Source organism: Passer domesticus, chromosome Z, assembly GCF_036417665.1.
Source record: "Passer domesticus isolate bPasDom1 chromosome Z, bPasDom1.hap1, whole genome shotgun sequence".
Lineage (NCBI taxonomy): Eukaryota > Metazoa > Chordata > Aves > Passeriformes > Passeridae > Passer > Passer domesticus.
Window position 1 is genome coordinate 12,298,794 of NC_087512.1, and position 15,436 is coordinate 12,314,229.

Consider the following 15,436-nt stretch of genomic DNA (forward strand, 5'->3'; position numbering starts at 1 on the left):
AATGACTACAATGTACATTATTTAAAATACACATTTTATAGCAAAATAAAAATAATAAAGCAAGGGTGACTACTAAAGGCCTTGCTGGATGCCTAAGGACGGTGAAAACTCCTTCTAATAGACCTAACAGACTTCCTCTGCCATCTTCACTATGTGTCCCTCTGTTTCAGATCTCTGACAGTAAGAATGGAAGTAGCAGTTCCTTTTACTTCACAGGCACTGTCAGAATGCACATCCTATGACACTGTCGAAGTTTTTAATATTTGGAAATAAAAATGACAGATTCAATAAAAGCAGGAGTTTGGAAAGTTCGAGGTCTGACCTCATTATGCTTTTTAAGATTAAATTACACTGAAGGTTTCTAATTTTAAAAAATTTATTATGTATATTTGCACACACAGTCACCAGTAGGGTCTAGGTAGTGTCTGTGGATGATACTAACAGCATGATGATACAGCTACAAAACTCTAAATCTAAATCTAAATCTATTTAAGACAAAGGAAAACATTTTACTTGTTAATCAGTTAGTTAGCTCCTTGTCCAACACAAATAAAAATTACACAAATGTGTAACTCCCCAATGCCCCAACACTGTGAAGAGCAACAGCTTCTGTGCCTCTGTAAGGTTTAAAATTATTCTTTTTGTGAACAAAATATACAACTTCTCAAATAATCCCATCAGGTTTTAGGACAAAATGCCCAGTATTCAAATTAATGGCTTTTTCCAATGGCTGGCTGCAAATTCAACATCAGCAAAGGGCGCATAGCAGTAGCACCCCCTGTTCTACAAGTCTCCTCCTTTACAAACCAGGAGCCTGAAAGAGCTGGGATCATTTAGCCTGGACGCTTAGAGAGCGATATGTGGGATCTTACTAATATTTTTGAGAAAGTGTAATGAATGCAGAGTCAGGTTTTTGTCAGTGGTAACCAGTAACAGGACACTGCACAATGGTAAAAAATGGAAGTGAAGGAAATTACACCTGAATAGAAATCTTTCTTACTCTAGAGGTGGTTCAACAGTGGAACAGGTTGCTCAGAGACACTGTGGAGTTTTCACCTTCATAGATATTAAAAATCCTTACTGGACACAGTCCTGGGCAATCTGTTCTAGCTGCCCCTGCTTTGAGAGTCAGATAGATTATTAACCCCACTGCAAAGAGGACAGATGATCTCCAGTGGTTCCTTCCAACCTCAGCTGTTCTATGGCATATTCTGGTACCCTACTTACACAGAAGAGCAAAGACTCTATTACCCCATTGTTCTCCATCTTTCACGAAGACTAGTGCAAAGAGTGAATTCCACTTGGCTGGAATATGCTGGTCTGTTCTTTTCTGAACATTTTGCAGAACATGCATAAGGTAAAAAACCAGTGATTTATAAAGGAGACTTTATTAATTTATTAAATATCAATAAAAGTAGAACAATTTATTGTTAGAGACAATTCCAACTGCATAAAATCAAGTGCTTATGTCAATACTACATGTCAGTCTCTTAAATATTTGTGACCACATAGAAAAAATATTAAATAATTAAATATTAAAATACTTATGTTTCTCAATCATTTTAAGTAATAGTCCTTTGGGAATACTTAGGTAGCAAAAGAAATTCAGGTGATTAGTACATACAAGTTAAAATTGTATTACCCAGATCTTACCTTCTGAAGCTCACCTACAGCAACACTGAATTGGTGCTCACATAGCAACTTCCATAAAGCCAGTGCCTGGCAGGTTTTGCGAACAAGCTGCTGGATGCCTTGAAGTGAGGTCTTCTCAGTTAGCTGTGCCTCAGCTGAAAAACCAGACACTGTCAGCATGAAATTATTCCACATGTTTCAAATAACCATGTAAGTTTTTGAGGTTTTTCAGTAACCATCTCCTTAACTTTCTATCTTCTTTTCTCTTTCATTGTTGACTAACGCTGTCTAGCTTTCTTGGGAGATAAATGCTATGTCAACACTGCCCCAAAACAAATAACCCTCTGTTAATGTTTATTTCAAACTATGTAACAAAGGAATTGTACTCTCTGAAAAACAAGTATGGTTTCCTGTGCACTAGACTTACACATCAGTCTTAAATTTATACTTTTGTTTCAAAAATATGTATTATAAATGTATTTCTGCTGAACATAAAATCAAATTAAAATCAAACATATTCCCTTTTTGTTTAATTACCTGCATTTAATTGTAGAGAGAATAATTACAATTACAGATGTGGTCAACACAGTCTATGCTACCTTTAAAGCAGCAACTACTCCAAAAACTACAACATTTAAATCTGGTAAGATGTACTATATAAACTTAAAGGATAATGTTTTCATACTTGTAACATAGGCAGAACATAATTGCAACAATTTATGTGTTTACTTTTCACTTCACAAATGAGGTTAAAAATAATTACATTGTGTCATTCAGCAATCTGAAAGGATTGATGAACTCGGTAAAGAATAAAAAAAACAAAAAATTAAAAAAAAAAAAATTAAAGGTCTACCAAAATCCCACATAGTGACGTACAGAAAATGTTTACATTTACACTATTAAAAGCCCAGGATTACACACACGTGGACCACAAACATTCACAATTCCATATATGCATCAACATTTCCCAACTTGCCTGCAAGTGCTGGGCAAAAGCTGCACTGTAAGAAGAAAAGAATTCAAATAGGCTGTCTAACAGACCTCATATTTCTAAACAAGGTTGTGTAGACATTTCAATGACTGTACCTTTGGAAACCTGCACTACAGTAGTTTTTTAGCATGACATCGTGCTTACTTGTCTCATAAAATAGCTGCTTAGGAAATGCTATCTTGTAAATATAAATGGTTGTGCAGCTACTAAGTACTGTATTGAGGAGTAAACAAACTTATCCATAATGGAGAACATTAGGAAGGAAAAAAGGATACAAGTAAGTGTACAAAACAATGGCAAGATATGTAACATAAAATTTGTGTGGAAAAAAGGCCTTTTTATTCAGATTATTTCAAAAGAAAAGAGAGAAAAGCAACATCCAAATGCACCATTCCTTGATACTTCGTGTTCAAAAACAATTACATACCATGATATTTCCTTTGGAGTTCTTGCTGGACTTGCTGAGAACTTCCACCATCAGGCCGCATAAAACCCAGGAGTCTCTGCTGTAGATTGGCTGGTGTGCTGAAACTGCAATTAGGAAAAAAAAACCCAAGAAATGCTAATGTGATTGCAAATACCAAATCACTTAAAAAGGAATGTAACAAACTCATTTTTAGCCTCTCGATGTTGCAGCTGGAGACTATACAAACACTTCAACTCAGAAAAACACATATGGTAGTTTTTCAAAAGCTGTACATTAAATACCACATGTAAATTTACCACAATTAATAATACCTTGGGTTGCCAAGTGCTCCTACTGTAGCAAACTGTGAATTTCTATCCAAAAATTCTTGTAAACCTTTTAGTTCTTGTAGCACACATTCCAGCATACGGGATGGAACACTGCTTTCTATCTGCAAAAGAAAGCAAACTTCTTTACAGAAAGCTGGGTTTTCACTTCTTTTTCCAAAAAATTTAATTTTAAGCTAACATTACTGAAAAGACAAATAAGAGGGTACAACAAATAAATTGTGTGTTAGTAACATATCACTGGAATACAACATAATTATACCATATTCATTGAGGCAGCATACATGAGAAGAGGCAGGAGTCTTCTGCAGATACACAGTATTCAAGATGCTACTTTCTTTGCCCCCCTGATAACTAAATCAGCTATGCTTTACTATTTCCAACTCTTAAGCTAGAACAAGGATTGAGCACTGGATTCTATTAACAGTCACAGCCAGAAAAGATTTTATTTTCATCATGGCCAAAAAATGAAACAGCAAGATGTTAGTCAGGCAAATGACAAAAATTTTTATGTCCTTCCACAACTGCAGTGACTATCCCAAATCACTAAAGCATTTTATTTGTAGGGTTTGTCTGGAGGGAGCATGCAGACACCCTGAGTGGGTATCAAGGAAGTGACATCAGTAAACATGGAGAAAACTGGCCATTGCCAATCAAGAGCAGAGATTAAATTAGTTTGGTTTCTTAGAAAGTATTATTTAAAATAATAGCTTTAAAAGACAACTAATTATCAATTAAAAGCTCAGCACTTAAGAAAACAATCACATGGCAAACAATGGGTTTTGTACCAAACAGTTTACAACTAAGAATGGAAGTTTAAAAGGACTTAAATATTAAAAGAAACTTATAAGAACACAGAATAATCTTTTACATACTGCAACAATTTCTCGGTTGCCACTTTTGAAAACTCTCTCCACGACTATACTGCCATCCCAAATATTTCTGAAAAAAAAAAAAAGCAAAAAAAAAGCCAAGTCATTTAACCAAGTATTTTCGTAAGTCTTCTATATACAATTTCTTGAAAAATAAATGGTAAAACTTTGAAGCTAAAAGTCTAAAATAAGGATTAATTTTGGATGAAAACTAAATATTCTAAAAACTAGCCATGACATAATAATGAATAGTGCAGATATAAATAATTAGCAAAATTCCAGATCTGAAACCTTTAATGAAATAAAATTTGGCACTTTCAAATACTATAGATCAATATGATTTCCTGGAAACACAGTAAACAAACAAGTCTTATAACAAAAATTTCTTTCCCAGTCAGCATGGAGAGAGATCACCAACATATGCAGAACTCTGTGGTTGCTTGGGTTGCTTAGGGCTCAACTGCCAAGGTAACAGAATCTTTAGTAATGCTTCATTGCTCTGACTTCCAATTCTGACTACATATTCTTCACAGAAATTACTTAAAGATAGGACTTTGATCTTTTAAGTCCTTCTGCATTTCTGTTTCATCCTTCAGTAGGAGTTTAAAACACACAACTCATAGGTTTGAAAAATAAACATGGAGATTTCAGAGTTCTGTTTATGCACTTGATTGCAGGCTCAGTATCTAAGCAACTTTCCTGCCCTGGGCATTCACTGAATGTACTATTATTAAAAGAGATGCAAAATCAACATATTATATAGACAGGTATTTCATAAATACAACATTAAAATTTACTAATTTCCAATTTATAGGCTATTCATATAGAATACACCACCCACGTGCACGTATTAGTGCAAAGAAAAACTATGAAACAAACTGAGTGACAGAATCTCTTTTTACAAAGACCTCACCCTATAATCCGGGCAAAGTATATGCAGATGCCATTGTGTCTTCCAGAAAATACTATCTCAGGACCCATCATCCCGCTAATGGATGTACCAGGGTGAGACATGGAATTTCCAGGAGGAAAAATAGGAGTTGACATAGCAGGAAGTTGTAAACCTAGGGTAAAATTAGATAAATATTACTCATTTCAATGCCAATGAAAAAGCCTTAAAAACTTAAAAATTAAGACATAAAAATGGAGAAGAAGGGTGTTACCTTGCCCAGATGTCAAAATGCTAGGATTAGAATATGGACTATCAACAGTCAAAGGGGTACCTAAGAAGGGAAAAAAAATAAAGGTAAGGTAGTGGAACACAATCCAAAACTGCCCCCTGCCAAATCTACATCATAAAGTATCTGTGCAAAAGCAGCAAAGTTGTTAAATCAAATACTTTCAATGTTTTGTTTATAGTAAAGTATCAAGTTGCACTCACTTCTTATCAATCAAGACTCATCAAGTAAAATAAATGGATACACTTCCTTCAAGAGCAGCTGAAGCAGCATTTTCTTCCCAGCATTCATGTGTTAATTTACTGCACACCATCTGCTGTCTGCATTGGATATAATATTGCCCACATATTTTTTCCTGTTCCTCACGTTCTGAATGCTGAACACTGGTAATATTACTTTTCATTTTTATGTGGGGCAGATGTACAGACACTACAGCAACACTGCTAACTCAAAACACTAATCTGAGACGGTCCACATCCTCAAGTTCAGCAATGAATACTCCATCTCTTCCTGCAAATTAAGTCTGAATAGCTAACTTAAGACCTCAAAATATCAGGAGCATGTGTAGTCATTTACAAAAATGTCCACATACCATTAGCAAACAAGGCGATGCACCACAGGAAAGAAAAACTGGCACACTGGAAATTTGGCTTTTACCAAAGGATACAGTTTTGCTTAATTTCCTAGAGTTCTCTCAACTTGGCAAGCCACAACAGCACAGAGGATAACACAGTGCCAATACGTTCTCAGAGCACATTGTCATGTGTGCTAAAGCAAAGCACAAAATTGCAGAGAAGCAGCATGCAAATGCATGACTAGACTTTCAACAGTGGCAAAAAGATGGAAATGGCACCTGGCCTTTTAATGCTAACATAATTGTTATGTTAGTTTCACATGCAAAATTATGAGGTGGTTGAATGAATTTCTGTCAGCAGTGTCTGACCCACCACATGGGACATCCACAATATCAGAATCTTAATTTCACATGACAGTTCTCTACCCTTTGAGCAAACCGAGAAAGTAGTAGGAGAAGAATGGTGCCATCTTCCACCTGGACCTGTTACTGAAGCAAAATGGAAACATCTGCTTTGATACTAGGTTTGAAAAAGGCATTTATGACAGAACCACAAAAATAAGCAAACATTTAGACTTGGGAAAAATACATTTAGTCCTGAAATGAGCCTCCTTGTTGACTACAGAGCTTCCTGCGATTTTCCCCACAACCTAATTTCACTCTTAGTCTGCTCCTAGCACCTGTTCATCCCATAGCTACTGTTCTCTCCAACTCAGATTTAATTTTACATTCTTATGCCTTGCCTCAGCTCTTGCTCACACTGTTATTGTTCCACACCAAAAGGGCTGGAAAGTGATACCACTAATTCATTAAAGTAGTCATTCCTCTTTAGAGTTTTAATAGCAGTTAAGAATTCTGAAAAACAGGGTCAACTGTTTTTCCTAAATTTCATCCTAGTTCACCACACTTTTCCTCCAATACTTAGGAATTTGGATACATGTCAAAATATGGTCATGAAATGGAATTTCCTTGAATTCCAGGCAAACAAGTTTATTTCCCGAGTCTGTTGTGCAAAACTGAATGCCACATGTCAGTTGAAGGAAGAGGATTTTACACATTAATGAGTTCTGGACAAAAAACAGTAAATCAGAATTTCAACCTTATCATCATGAATTTCTTTTTTAAAAGAAATTCCAATCTGAAATTGAGTACTGCATACTAAGGGACAGTAACTGTAGAAATTTAAGTGAATCTGAAAGCACAAAAAGGCCTTCATTCCAAGAAGCATTAATTCTGAGGAGAAAAAATAAGCACTTTTCTCCTTTTTAGGTGGCACTGAAGACTGAAGGAGAAACCAAATGCTGAAGGCAGAGCTTTTAAAGAGAAAAATCACTCCAAATGACTAGCTCATTTCTTGATCGAATTTCTTCTTCCTTCTCATAGGCAGTATCTGTAGAGGCATGACAATGACAATGTAGGAAGATGCTGTTATATCTACACAGCAACCAGCTAGGCTTCGTGAAGTCTGAAATACATTATTGCTCTCTGGCTGCTGAAATGACTCTGGAAGTAACAAATGTATACCCTCTTCACAGTGTCTTAACAGAGTATATGCAACACAGACACATCATTTGAGATAATAACCCCCTCACTAAACCTAAAAGTCACTCAAGAGAAATGGAAAAAGTTTTTGTAATTAACTAGGTAGTAAGTGAAAAACAGTCTATTTCAGACATAAAGAACACAAGTACTTGTGAGAAGACAAACACAACACATTCAAGAAAAAAAAACCTGTCCAAAACGATGAAATGCTTGCTACATACCTGCAGAAACAGGAGAACCCAAAATAGGTCCAACGTTGCTGGGAGGAGGCAGAGCTGATGGAAATCTCATTTGTGCTTCTCCACCATACCTAAAGTTTGCAAAACCAAAAATTCTCAACATGTCATACACAGCCCATTCAGTTTTCATGCCTTTGAGAATTAACAGCAATTCTGGGATTATTTTAAAATGGGAAATAAAAATCCCAGAATAGTTTTTAAGAGAAATTTACCAATTCCTAAATCAGGCTTATGCTTTAGAATCTTCTCAAGGTTTACTTCTACAGGGAGGTGGAAAGAAGGGCACAGTTGAGATGACGCATGGTTGTCTTTCTATCATCCACAGGTAACTTCTATTAATCTCTATCCTACAGTGTTACATGAACACTTTGCTATGTCTTCCCTTACTAATTCCAGAGTTATAATCCACATTTTGTTTCAGATTTTGTGATAAAATTGAATTTAATGACAAGCAACTATTCACAACCTACTGAAAACAGCTTACTGACTTCAACACCTGCACAAGTTTTGGCAAAGAACTATTAAGTTTTTGGGAACACAACACTCTAAGCTGTACATTTTATCATCACTCTCAACAGCCATATCTTACCAAGAACCCTTTTCTCTCCCTGTTGGACAGCCAAGAGACCCACAACATAGAGTCACAAGAACCTTATGAGGTTCAACAAGACCAAGTGCAAGGTGCTGCACATGGGTCAGGGCGCTGCCCTACAGAGCACACACTTGGGAAAAAAACCTCATTGCGGGCAGTCCTGCGGACAAACACTTAGGGGTTCTCATGGATGAAGAGCGGGAAATAAACCAACACTCTGCCCAAAAAGCCAACACTATTCTGGGCTGCATCAACAGAAGAGTGGTCAGATGATTCTCTTCTTCCACCCTGTCCTTGTGATACCCCACATGCACACCCTAACTGCATCCAGCTCTGGGGTCCTCACTTCAAGAAAGACTTTGGACCCACTGGAGCAGGTTCACATGAGGCCATGAAGACCATGCGGGTGCTGGAGCAGCTCTGCTGTAAAAGCAGATTGAGAGCTGGGTTTGTTAAGATGGGAGAGAGGACTCTGGGGAGACCTTATATAGCACGACTTCAAGGGTGTCTTACAAAAATCAAGGGAAAACAACTTTCACAAGAGCAGACAGTGACAGGACAAGAGAGAAGGGTTTTAAACTAAAAGATGAAAGACATTTAAGTTAGGTATTAGGAAAAATTTCTTTACTGTGAGGTAGGTGATGCACCGGAAGAAGTTGGCCAAAGATTCCATTCCATTCATTAAAGTATTCAAGGCTAGGATGGTAGGGGCCTTAAGCAACATTATCTAGTGGGCAATATCCCTGCTCAAGGCAGAAGGGTTGAAACAAGGTGATCTTTAAGGTCCCTTCCAATCCAAACAATTTTGTGACTCTCTGTATACATCAATTTCTTTAGGGCAGCTAATGAAAATACACATATTGGCATCATACCAAGGATCTGCAGCACTTAAGATATATGGGTTAGAATTTAATCTTCCAGAGCGGAAGCTCTTAATTCATCACTTAGATTGTACTGGAAAAAACATACCAAACTGAACCGCAACAACCACAGCTAAAGCAACCAACCAACCAAAAAAAAAACAGCCACAAAACCCAAAACCACTACCACATCACAAACAAAAACATTCACACCTATAACCAAAAGTCACCAGGCCCTGAACTGGCAGCAGGTTAAAAAGCCTGTATGTGTGTTTAGTGACCATTTGTCCTAAATTACAATATAAAAATGTATTCTATTCCCATCCTCAAGAGCTGCTGAAACCAGGAGAGGCATTGCTTTTTCCTTATCTCCTGTTAATAGGCCCATCAATGTCTTGCCACTGACTCAGAAATTACTCCCTCCAGGAGCCATTTCTGTTTAATGGGCAATTCAAGGACCCACTGCATGACTCAGAATGGTATCAACCCATTGCGACATGCTCGGCACAGGGAGGAGGAGCTAAGCATCTCCACCTGGATATAATCTGGGATTTGGGACAGAACAGTCAGTCTTTCCACTGGATTACCAGAGGAACGGCTGCCCTTACCCACTGGTTTCCAGAGGACAAGATCTACCAGGTAATTTCTATAGGATCACCACTTTAAGAAGACCATTTCATCTGCACTGCTACCACCACCCTAACTAGCAGGGTGTCAGCTTGCATTCTGACTCCGTCAGTGCTTCTTCTTTTGTATTATTGCATGTATTTGGTTTTTTCCCTTTTCCTAATAATTGTATTTCCGACTTGGAGTCTCTCACTGGTTTTGCTTTCAAACCAGAACACCATAGTGATCCTGAGCATAACATTCAGAATGACAGACATAATTAAAACTTACCTGAAGAATGCTCGAGTAGCCCAGGCAGATACTTCTCTATCACATGCAGCATTAGAACAGGCCAAAATAAGGCAAGTGGCACAGGCCTGATCCTCCTAGAGGATATTACAATGTTAGTGAGCATATTACAATGTTAGTGTATATCAAGTTGTTAAGAAATGTATAGAAGTTATATTCCTCAATAACTAAAATGGTAAATACTTTCTGCATAATTTTATTTAGAAACCAGGGAAATCAGCTCTTCTGAATTATAGATAAGAAGTGAATCCTAGCAAATTATTCCACTCCATTAGGTAAGATATTGCTATACAGTTTTTTGCAAACCCAGTGCTACTATTGGTAAGGAACAATCTCCATGCCTGACATTTAAATATTACTAAGATTCATGCAATTTCGACAAACACAAAAACATAAATTACAATTGTGTTTGAAGAAAAAACACTTGTAAAAATCAGTGTTTGCATATTCTAATAAGCTGTTACAATACCAATTATGTCCTTTCCAAGCACAAGAGAACAGATTGCAATGAACATTCACTACAGAAATTACACAATACTAGTCATATTAAAATTGTAATCCACAATAACCAAGCTTCTGCTTGTTTCTCTTAAGTTGCTAATAAAAAAGAATACCCAGACCAACATTTCTACTGGCCTTCAAAATATAAAATGCAGTGATAGGAATTCAACTTTTTTAGAAACTCTTCTTCTCCTGCTCTCAGATGAAATTCTTTCTAAACTAAGAAGTGCACTACACTTATACATACAAGACATACAGATTTCAGGGAAAATAAATTACACATTTGTTTTTAGATATCATAAAATAAGAAATTATTTCTCTATTCGATATAGCTTTATGTAGACAAAAGAAAAAAATTACCAATCACTTTAATTGGTAAATGAAACATTGACCAGAAGACTGCAGCAACAATGAAAAAGTGACAAGTCTTCCATTTTTCATAACACATCAAAAGCTCTTACTTGGTGCAACTTGAAAAATCTCTCAATCTCCTCTCCATCTCCACCTGTATTGCTCACAAGCAGATGCCGCAGCTGATCAACAGGTCTGAGTTTATGAAACATAACGCTTCCCTAAAAGTAAGGCAAAGCAAGTTAGGCTAAAGCTGTCTTAAGTCTGTTTCATCAGAACACACCCATCTCCATGACATTTATTTTTGGCATTCTGAGTCTTCCTCCACTGCAGCACTAGATAAAAACATACCTGGTCTCCAAAGCCCAGTTCCCAATCACTAGTGAATCAAGGAAAGCAGGCAAGTACTGAAATGGTTAAAAACTCTACTTAAACTGAGTTAATTTTGCTATTCGTAGCCTAGCACAAAGCACAGAATTACGTTCTGCATATGCAAGTATATGCAGAAAAGAAAGGCTTTGTGTATCCTGCAAATCCTGAAAACTGCCAGAAAGAAAAATGCTTGAAGAATTCAAGGCATGGTAAGACTTCACATTAATCACCTTCCCTGCATTCAAACTAACTACTGGAAAGTGCCCAATTAATGCCTTAACAAAACAGTCGCTATTAAACAAATTCTGCTTGCAGGCTTAGAGTTTGCAAAACATTAATATTTAAGCACTATTTTAAATAGCCTATTGGTCAAGATATAGAGTCCTAAAAATATTGCTAAATATAATCAGAAAAGTAGACAAGTTGGCTTTCTTTTCTTTTTTTCCCTTTCTGTTCTTTATCATTGTTTCCTAAAACCCTCTTAAAAAATCTCTCCTAGGACTTTTACTATGATAAATAAGAAATTACTAATTCAAATTTCAATTGCCAACAATATTTACTTGAACTATTTTTCTGGGCAGACAGTGATTGTTTCAATTTCGCATAACCAAGGCTAAAGGAACTCCCCAGATTTGTATCTGCAAGGATTTCTGGAGAGCAACAAACACTATTAATACCCTGTATAAAAGAAGTTGATCTAAAACCTTTGAGTAAATTTAAAATAGGTACAGATAGTTCCAACAAACTTCTTCCTGATTCCTTTTTATGTTCAAAATATAATCCTTAAAATATATCTAAAATGAATCATGTACAGGTTTAGATGTAAAGTCCAATTTCATACTTAATTCTTCTGGTAACCTATGTCAAGAAAAATAATACTCACTTGGGCTGAAAGCAGAACAAACTTCTTAGGTGGCAGCATGTGTTGCTGCACAACAACAGGTGAATCAGTTATGGGAATAATGTCTTTATTTAGTGGTGTTACAATCTTCTGAACTTTAAATTCATCGATAGCAGAAAGAGCCCAGGAATGTCCATCAACACGGGTCGTCATCTGAAAAACAGATAGATATTATTCACAGTTTGGCAGCAGAAATGTGTTTTGCACATTCATGGTAATGCTTTACTATTTACTATTTAAAATTGTACAGAACAGAATCTGCTCCTCACACAAGAGAACCCAACAAAAATAAGTTCTTGTACTGTTTAACAAAGTTACCACCAAATTTACAGCTATATATATACTGCTGCTTTTAGGAGAAAGGGAATAATATATTGCTTCTTTTGGGGGCTCGGGATATTGTTTTACATTTAAATGTAAAACAACTTGCAAAGTGAGGCTACTACAATATAAACAGCAACCATCTACTAACCACATTAGAACTAAGCACCGTAGCCATCATGAATTTAAAAGATTTCTTTAAAAAATAAAAGAAAGCTCCAAGTGAATTAAAAATGTTTACAAGACCTTTGCAGTACTTCAAATATAACTCAGGAAGAGACATATGCTAGTGAAGACATTCCAGAAATTGATGTATGCTAACCAGAAGGAATTGCTGCTCAAGAACAGGCTGCAGTTTTGTTTGGGAAACCTAGCTGCTGCTGCCAGATGCCTTGGGAAAAAAGAGGTTGGCACTTGGGATATTCATGTCTAAGTTTTTGCGGGAAGGGATCTGAAACAACTATTAAGTTCTTTTGTAAGTTATTAAACATCAGATTAATCAACTTCAATTGACTTTGAAGCTTTTAACTTACATAATCCCTTCATTCACTCCAATGCTGCTATTTCTTCAGTAACACAATTTTTGATGTGTCACTCCTCTACCTCAGAAGACTTGAAACATCTTTCAGAGATGAAACATGTTTTCCCTGAACTGATACATAAGGCAACTAACCCCCTCCAAACTTCTCTTACAAACCCACTTACATAACAATCAGGAAAGTGAAAGTCAGAAATCATCCCACCATGAAATAATGAAGACATTAATCATGTGTGGATTTTAATGAATATATGGCATGTAAGTTTAAATAAGGAATCACAAAGTTTCTAGCATCTACATTTTAAACAACCTTTATCAAATTTTATACTGATCAACACCATTATGGACCAAGGGCCATGTTTTTCTGTCCTTGTGCACAAAATGCAGCATTGCTACAGACAATAGTATTCTCAAACACATTAACTGGAAGTTAAGGCAATTGCTTTTGACATAAAGGTTGCATCAAGCTAGAAAAGTATGCTTGAACTAGGGATCCCGACTAAGGGAGGCTCATTCAGCTTTGTAGAATTTCCAAACTCCTCATGAAATTTTCTGTCACCTACTTATTTCTTGCAGACAGTATGACTCAGGCATCTGTTATTAGGAAAGAAAACATAATATGTAGATTTCATCAAAATCATAAAGTCTGCTTTATACCTGCGTTTCCATCATTGGCTTTTGAAAAGGGAATGAATCATGATTGACACACCACAGGATGTCATTATCTTCATTTTCTGAAGCTGCCATCAGCAGGACCCCTAGCAAGAACAGCAGTAGTAAGTCCATATTAGAAGCAATCATCATGCATTAAATGCAAACTCATTAATTCATTCCTAACTTAGCAAAACTCAATCTTTAAGTCATTATCATACAATCTGAACAGCAACTAATATCTCCTGAATTTCTATGGCAGATGGTACTTCAAAAGGTTACTTTAAACACCATTTGCCATCTAAAAGGTAAAATAGATGTTTATAGGGATCAACGTAATAGTGACTGTCACACACAAAGAATAATCTCATTTGAGCCATGTTCCACTGCCTACCTTTGCTATAAAGAGCTCTGTGAACCTTTGCAGGCTTCTCTACATTCGAAGAAGCTGAAAATCCAGGTGGCAAACGGACATGGACCAAGGTTAACATGGAAGGGCGAGCTGTTGGATGTTTAAATTGTGACGTACTAAAATATAGTCGGACACCTGAACAAAAGATAAGAAAGGTCACAAACTGTGCAGATACCATTTATCTATTTAAGTAGAGTGGAATTAGCATTGCTTTTTTACCTGCATGTGTGATTGCTAGTAGTTGACAGTCTATGGATTCAGAATTTTCAATCACTGCTATTTGAATAATAGGCTTAAATACAGAACGATCAATTGTTCTGAAAAATAAAACAAAAAAGCCCAATACACTTTTAATCCAAAGAAACATGCAAATTCTCCAAAATTATATTGTGAAACTATGGGTCTCAAAGGAAGCCTCTTACATTGTAACTGTCATGAACATACCTGGCAATGCTCCCTGCAGCAGAAACTATAGCATTTTGTGAAAGAGAAGTTACTCTGGTCATTCCTTGACCATCTTGCCCCAAATCATAAACCTGCAATTCAATAACACAGCTTAGTGATTTATGAATTAATTAATAAATTCAGCCTCACTAATCAAGAAGTAACTCAAGCTGTATATTTATTCCGTACTCATGCTTCCACAGAATTGAGGCTACTCTTTCCTCAGAAAAGAAGTTTTTCAAATCTTCAGCATGAACATTGCCACAAAAAAATAAACGCGAGTAAGGGCCTGACATAGCTACAGAGAATTCTCAGGTACTGAAGTAAATTTACAGAGGTACCTGTACACTATTACACACATTAATAACAGACCAAAGAGTCATAAGAAGTCACATACTTGCAGGACTCCTTTTTCTGAGCGGGTGTATAAGATATTTCGGGAGTTGTCAATGGCAATTTGAACTACAGGATCTGGAGGAAGAGGAAAAAAACGGAGAACCAGCAAATCAACACCAGACTTGGGAAAGTAAGTTTAGGGACAGAATGTCTATAAAATAATGAACTGTCAGCTCACAAAAACTGCACTTTCATATAGGACTGCTGCTGTAAGCGATTTAAAACAGCAATCAAATAACACAACTGCTAGTAAACAAACAACAAAAAAAATCCCAGAGAAAAAAACTGTAATTTCAAAATAATTTTTCACTAAACAGTGAAAGAAGGTAAGATTATTCACTTACTATTTTCCATGTTCATGGTGATACCACTAAGCACCTATTAATTTTGTGCTACATATC

General features: G+C 36.3%; 1 protein-coding gene across 2 annotated transcripts in view; it reads right to left on the reverse strand.

Annotated features, from left to right (window-relative positions):
* The window catches only part of NUP155 (nucleoporin 155), a 31,665-nt gene that overhangs the window by 8,549 nt on the left and 7,680 nt on the right, over positions 1-15,436 (reverse strand). Inside the window, exons 8-23 of one of the 2 annotated variants that reach the window (XM_064405726.1) lie at positions 15,037-15,110; positions 14,640-14,731; positions 14,415-14,512; positions 14,178-14,330; positions 13,790-13,890; positions 12,256-12,426; positions 11,111-11,221; positions 10,131-10,225; positions 7,764-7,852; positions 6,427-6,489; positions 5,412-5,471; positions 5,162-5,312; positions 4,252-4,318; positions 3,362-3,480; positions 3,051-3,154; positions 1,654-1,787 (exon numbers count right to left, since the gene is read on the reverse strand). In XM_064405726.1, coding sequence (XP_064261796.1) covers positions 1,654-1,787; positions 3,051-3,154; positions 3,362-3,480; positions 4,252-4,318; positions 5,162-5,312; positions 5,412-5,471; positions 6,427-6,489; positions 7,764-7,852; positions 10,131-10,225; positions 11,111-11,221; positions 12,256-12,426; positions 13,790-13,890; positions 14,178-14,330; positions 14,415-14,512; positions 14,640-14,731; positions 15,037-15,110 — 1,682 coding nt within the window. The remainder of the gene's footprint in view (positions 1-1,653; positions 1,788-3,050; positions 3,155-3,361; positions 3,481-4,251; positions 4,319-5,161; positions 5,313-5,411; positions 5,472-6,426; positions 6,490-7,763; positions 7,853-10,130; positions 10,226-11,110; positions 11,222-12,255; positions 12,427-13,789; positions 13,891-14,177; positions 14,331-14,414; positions 14,513-14,639; positions 14,732-15,036; positions 15,111-15,436) is intronic. The other variant, XM_064405727.1, reaches the window with a different exon arrangement.